A 6,616-nucleotide genomic window follows, 5' to 3' on the forward strand; every position below is an offset into this window, starting at 1 on the left:
ATAGCTAAACAAGTATTCACTACCCTTAGAAAACATAAAATTTCATAAATACTGAAACGGAGTTACGCTGACGTCGTCAAACAACGTTGACATTAACGCCAGTTTATAAACATTTTATCAAACATATCAATATGATTATATTTAGCATTTGTAGAATTCCTCGAGATAATCTGGTGCTCGCGTAAATTCTTTCTTAGACTACTGGATTCTGTACATATTATCATAAAAAAGCAAGCATTACATCTTCACAAGAGTACAATTTCAACTGCTAGAACTGTATTTATTAGCTTACTTCTAAAGCGTGATCGACATATTCTAATATAGTGGTCCTTGGTATTTATATACATCTTCGAGAAAATTAAGGATCAGTATATCATGCCGACTCTCCCTAATCAAAGATAAAGGAACATAAGTTTAAATTTCAGAACAAATAGCAGAACATGCAAAAGATATAAATACTCACCGAGATAAATGATTAAATATAACAAGATCATAAGTTCTAAAATTAAGATGTCTACCATACAACTGCTGGTTTTTGGCTCAGCTATTTTGGCTGCAGGTAAGCTGTCTTTTCTTCATACTATTTTAATTGCTTTAAGCTAGGTGTTTTTTCGCGAATTATTGCTTTAAGCTTCTTATATATTCGCGAATTATTGCCTTGAACTTTATTATGTATTTGCGGATAATTGCTTGAAACTATATGCATTCGCGAATTATTGCCTTGAACTTTATTATGCATTTGCGGATAATTGCTTAAAACTATAAGCATTCGCAAATAATTGCTTTGAACTTTGGTAATTATACGTGTTCTTTAATTCCAATGTGAAATATGTATTATATTGTTTATTTATTAGGCGCTCACTACAGCATATAGATTTCCTAGCGCGTGTTGTTATGCTATTAAATAGAATATCAGATTGTAATTTCATCTTATTTTAAAATATAGACTAGAAACTTAAAGGAGGTCTGCAGATAGCCGCTAAGGCATATCTACCGATCTTGCATTTGCATTTACAGAACAATCACATCACAATACGTTTTTTTGTTCTATTTGTAAGGTTGTTTTAAACTTGAAATATATATTTATTATTACAAATACAGAATAATGAAGGTCCAGCAAAAATGAATATAAATAATTTACCTACATGTATCAAAAAAGACTTATTGTCCGTGAGCAATTTCGGATTTCCCAGCTTTTTATGAAATGTCATGTGCTCGTTCAGCCTCTAGCTTAGACTGCAATTGAAATATTCAAACACGTTTAAAAGCTGTATTAAACTCCTTAAACATTTTCATAAATGTTTAATTGTGACATAAATATCATTTTAGTATACAGTGCGTGTCCTTCTGGGTGGCGCCATCATGGTGGAAGCTGTTACCTGTTTCAGAAGGAAATACAAAATTGGGCAGACGCTCGGGTATGCTGTTCACTACAACAACAAATACAAAGTTAACAGAGCCTTATTTTACAGTAGTTTAAGTTTAGATTTAAATACAGAATGACTCTAGGCAAGAGATTACCAAATGTCTTTGTAAATCACACAGTACTTTGTATGTTAATCCAGCAATCGCGAATTTGCTTGATGTATGCTATTTCGCGTGATATAAAAACAAAAAAGAATTTCAACAAAACTCAAAAATGTTTTGAAAAAGGCCTATAATTCGAATAAAATTTAACAGAAAGACTATCTAATGCACATTTACAAGAAAAATGAGTAAAGTCGTGTGACAGTTTGCAGACGACATCTCGGTCACGACGGCTTTGCACAATATTTCTTGATTCTTTGACGAGTATTCCCGTCTTTATTATCAGAGACTGTCTGTAAATGAAGTAATATAACAATCAAATAGAAATGGTAAAGTCAGTGTTAATGGAAAATGACAAGGTTCACAAATAAGATTTATATAGCCTACATTATCTGTAAAATTTATAATAATAATAAAAAACAATACATTTCTGTTACCAGAATGTTTATATTCTACATTGTCTTCAGTTATTTTTGAATAGAATTATTATTCCGTTCAAATCATGTCACTGAATATAGCAGAAATAACATATACGAGGGAACGGGCATGTTTTGCTATGTTTAGGTCTTAGATAAATGTTTTTCAACTGAGCAGAGCCACGGAGCACAAAAGTATTTTGTCCATAGGTTCAGTTTCTTTCACAGAATTCGTGGTCAGTTCTTGTTTTGTTGTGGTCAACAACTTTGTCAGTATTAAAAATTTTAGATCTGCCCAAAACTGAATGTTTTCCGTAACCATAACGTTGAAAACGTTTTCACTTACACCAGAATCTGATTTTTTGTCAGTAATAAAGTAATTGCGAAAATCCGCATTTTGATAAAAGAAGTCTTCTTGATAAAAAAAAAACCCAACAAACTTGACATTTTCTCCATTTAGAGACTTTTCACCTTATAGGCCATTTTAGGCAAAATTGAACATTCTCTTTAGTTAAACAGATTATAAGTTAATCCTAAACTTGTTACTTCTTTAATGATCGTTCCTTCACCACGAATATATTGATATAATGTCACATTTAGCAGTTCGTAAACATTGGTGTGAATCACTACCTTTTCTTTTATTGCAGATTATGTGTAAGTTTCACGGGAGCGATCTGATCGCCATTGAGACTCCTGCAGAACAGCATTGGTTTGTAAAGCAGGCTTTGACATTTAACCGTGAGTAGTAATATAGCACAGTCCTGATGGATGGTGATTTATTTTAGTACGTGTATGAAAAGAATCCATTCCAAAAATGGCACAAGCGCTAACAGCGCTTTGATAGTTAGAAACCCAATACATATTGGATTTGATTCGGCTAACCATATCATCATTATGATACTGCGCTTTGTTGACATTCATAACTCCTGTAAAGTAAAAAGATATGAAGAAAAGGCATACAGCCAATAGTAATTCGTAGTAAATTTAAAATGCTGCAACACTGGTGTATATATTCAAAGTATGTTGAACTACTTTTTACTGGGCATGAGGTTGTAAATTATTCTACATTGAACTGCGACTTCTGAGGAATTCATCCAAATTCCAAACCTAAATACTTATTTAAATTTGAATGGAAATATTTAAAACACTAAACTGTCTATATAAGAATGTGCAAAAATCCAGTTGAAAATGTGTTTGGAATGTATACATCAGCGGCATATTTGATGATAAATATTTGATTACATACTAAGTGATAGAGTAAATGAACTGTAGTGAAAAGAGAATAAATTGAGTTTGATGACAAAAATAACCGCCAATATCATGATAATGAAAAAGAGCAAGAGAGTAGACGTGATCTTACCTTTATGCTTATATGCATTACTTTCCAAAATATAAAAGAATGAAGAAAAAAAAGAAACCTGTAAATTGATTATTTTCGTAAAGATGTTACATAAGGGGATAAAAACAAATCATTGTGTGTTATCTATACACTGTTACCAGGGTGTCCATGTACAATTATTCAATGTGCGATTACTGTTAACGTAGCGTACAGTGTAACATATTTTCTCAATGATCCTATAACCAACGACAGAATACATGCGGTATAACCAACGATAGAATACATGTGGTAACATTGAAGAATATTTTGAGTGTCACATTATTAAACAATAGTATGATTCATCTGTGATTAAGTATTACTTGTGGTTGTACATTTTGTTTCAGAAACAGAGGGTGATGATGGTTTCTGGCTTGGTGGCACCGACTGGGAGAATCAAGATACCTGGATTTGGGAGCCAACAAAGCAGCCAATGACATATAAAGTATGGGGTGCTAGTCCTATTCCTCAACCAAACAACAGAAACGGCAGTGAAAACTGTCTAGCTGCAGTTAAATTCTTTCATTATTTGTGGAGTGATGAGTTTTGCAACTGGGAAAGACTTGGATATGTATGCGAGATGGCGTAAGTAGTAATCTGTAGCAATCTTTATTTACATCCTTTCATTGTACATACTATATATTTGACATATCATTACAGCCTCAACTTGCATTCAGAGACCGCTAAAGAGAGTACAAATATGGTCTATGAACACAACTGATCTCTTACATTAACATAATTTGCTATTAACACATATAGGAATTGAAAAAACATGGTCTCTTTAAGAAAGTATAGTGGACGCAACTTGACCCCGATGGTTGACCTTTGCATTATAATACATAATAAGGCACAACCATACTATTGAAAAGGAGTGTACGTAAAACACGAGCTGCACGAGAAAAAGGAAATATAAATTTGTGTAAATATAAATTAGTGTATTGGAAAGTTTTAACTGATCAAATGTAAGTACATGTATATATACTTTGATACTGCACTGTGTACAAACTAATTCCATATAAATATACACGGCTAACCTAAGCACCCTTGATTTCTACAATGAAATAATCGACATGAATAATCAGCCTAAGGTCAACCATCGCGGTCAAGTTGCGACTACAATAGCCTCTTCATAGTCGTGAACTATCGGGTTTGACCACTGGCACCAGATCAGAAAGAAAATGCCTCCGTACGTGTTATACCCTACCCCTAGGTATTCTATAAGAACCATGGTCGTGAACGGGAAAATATACTAACCCATTTCAATCGGGTATTTCATACCTAAAACACGCAGTTCAGTAAATGTGTACTATTAATATTAAACAAGCAGTAATTTATCTTCCGTTGTGTACCGGTCACATTTCTTCAATACTTCTTATCTTAGAAAAACAACGTGTAGTCTACAGTTTTTTCAAAGGTTCACAAAAAACTTGCTTGAACTTCCCTGGTGAAGTTCCGTTCTAGATTACAGACACACTCTGATTGGCTGATGTGAAAATGTATGTCAGTCGTCATTTTACTACACGTGTACGCTAAAATGTTTATATGCAGCATAAATGTGCAAAATGAATTAAATAAACAGAATAGATGTATACCAATGTATGATTTCAAATTCAAAATCATATACAAGATGAATTTCATTCATCATTTCGAGTCTTATCGTAAAACTGTGAATATATTGCATTCTGTTTTTGTTTGTTTACATTTCGTTTAACATGTGCACACTGCCGTGACCTCTAGACCGGATGTTCATTAGGGGAGTTCACGCAAGTTTTTTCTGTAACGTTGACTAAAGCATAAAATATATGGAGCATCTCTGCAATATGGAATATTGAGACATGTGACTCTTGCACGATGGAAGATAAATTATTGCTTGTTTGATATCAATATTACACATTTACTGAACTGCGTGTTTTAGGTATGAAATACGCGATTGAAATGGGTTAGTATATTTTCCCGTTCATGACCATGGTTCTAATAGAATACCTAGGGGTAGGGTATAACACGTACGGAGGCATTTTCTTTCTGATCTGGTGCCAGTGGGTTTGACTGTATAAACAAAGTTTACGTCACTATATAAAAGTACACTGCCCCTCAAACACGGAGTTACAAGAGATGACAATCAATTATCATTATCATAGAATAAAACGGAAATCTCACAGCTAATCGGCTATTATATACTGCTTTCTTTAAAACTATGGTATTTCTAAAACTATGATAATATAACAAATACTATAACGCATGACTTAAGAAATGGTAAATAAATAAATATGAAATGTAATTTCGCTTTTATCAAATAAGTGAATAGAATTAGCAGCGGTATTCCAGGCGAGATAAAAATGTACTTCAATATTGAACTTGAGTAAGAATTATTGACATTAATGTTAACAACATTAAATATGAACATATTTCTACGTAAAAATTATAATTATGGGACTTAGTAGAAAAAAGTAACAGGCTCTTTTGTTCGTGCATTCTGAAAACGCATGCTCAAAAGTAATTTTGCATTAGAATAATATTACAATTATTGCAAGAGAAAAGTGTGTTGACAGTTTACGTTAAAAGGAATATGTAATAGTGCATTTGCCCTTACGGGTTTTTAGTACAAGATAACGAATTTAAACAAATCAAATGTATAACTTTGTTTTAAATAAACCTTGCATAAAACCATTTTCAGCATGAAGTAAGCATTTTATGTTGTAGAGACAGAACCTAAAGGTTCAAAATCGTCCTTACTGGTTTGTTGTTCGGTGTGAAGTGATAACTAAGTGCACCAATTAACTAAATATATTTATGCTTTTCCTAATCTTCATGTGAAAATAGAAATACTTTAACATCTTAAAAATGATTGAATGAATGGTTTTTCATTCCAGGGAACCAACACAACCAATTGTCGGATAGGAAGTAGCTAACAGTTGTCGGATAAGAAGTAGCTCTCCTGTGCAATATAGATATTTATAAGCAATAAAAGTTAATGGTTTCTTTTGTTATTTTATATTTATAATGTTTGTCTAAAATTTAAATTGATTCGTTACCCAACCCTGAATTTCAACGACCATTTTAAATTGCGAGACAAAATGTATTTATGGATATTTCGAGCATATCTACGAGTACTTGGTAGTTAGGCTTCAACCTCAGTAAATGTTAAACTGTCAACGTATGCTTAAAATCGCTTGTTTTGTGAAACACAGATAAAATTGCATGTAATGTAGCATTGTGGACCTTATTAGATCTCGTAAATTCTTGATATCATTAACGTGTAATGCAGTATACTCACAATCCACAGTCGCTGAGTAAGTTA

The 6,616-nt window shown here is 32.7% G+C and overlaps 1 protein-coding gene across 1 annotated transcript; it reads left to right on the plus strand.

Annotated features, from left to right (window-relative positions):
• The first annotated feature begins 424 nt into the window (after positions 1–424).
• LOC123559253 (perlucin-like protein) lies at positions 425–6,295 on the plus strand. Its single transcript, XM_045351054.2, has 5 exons — positions 425–559; positions 1,330–1,418; positions 2,591–2,681; positions 3,666–3,903; positions 6,189–6,295. Exons 1-5 carry the CDS (start codon positions 472–474, stop codon positions 6,214–6,216), a joined length of 534 nt encoding a protein of 177 aa, XP_045206989.2. The 5' UTR covers positions 425–471; the 3' UTR covers positions 6,217–6,295.
• The last annotated feature ends 321 nt before the right edge of the window (positions 6,296–6,616 follow it).

Source organism: Mercenaria mercenaria, chromosome 5 (genome assembly GCF_021730395.1).
Source record: "Mercenaria mercenaria strain notata chromosome 5, MADL_Memer_1, whole genome shotgun sequence".
Lineage (NCBI taxonomy): Eukaryota > Metazoa > Mollusca > Bivalvia > Venerida > Veneridae > Mercenaria > Mercenaria mercenaria.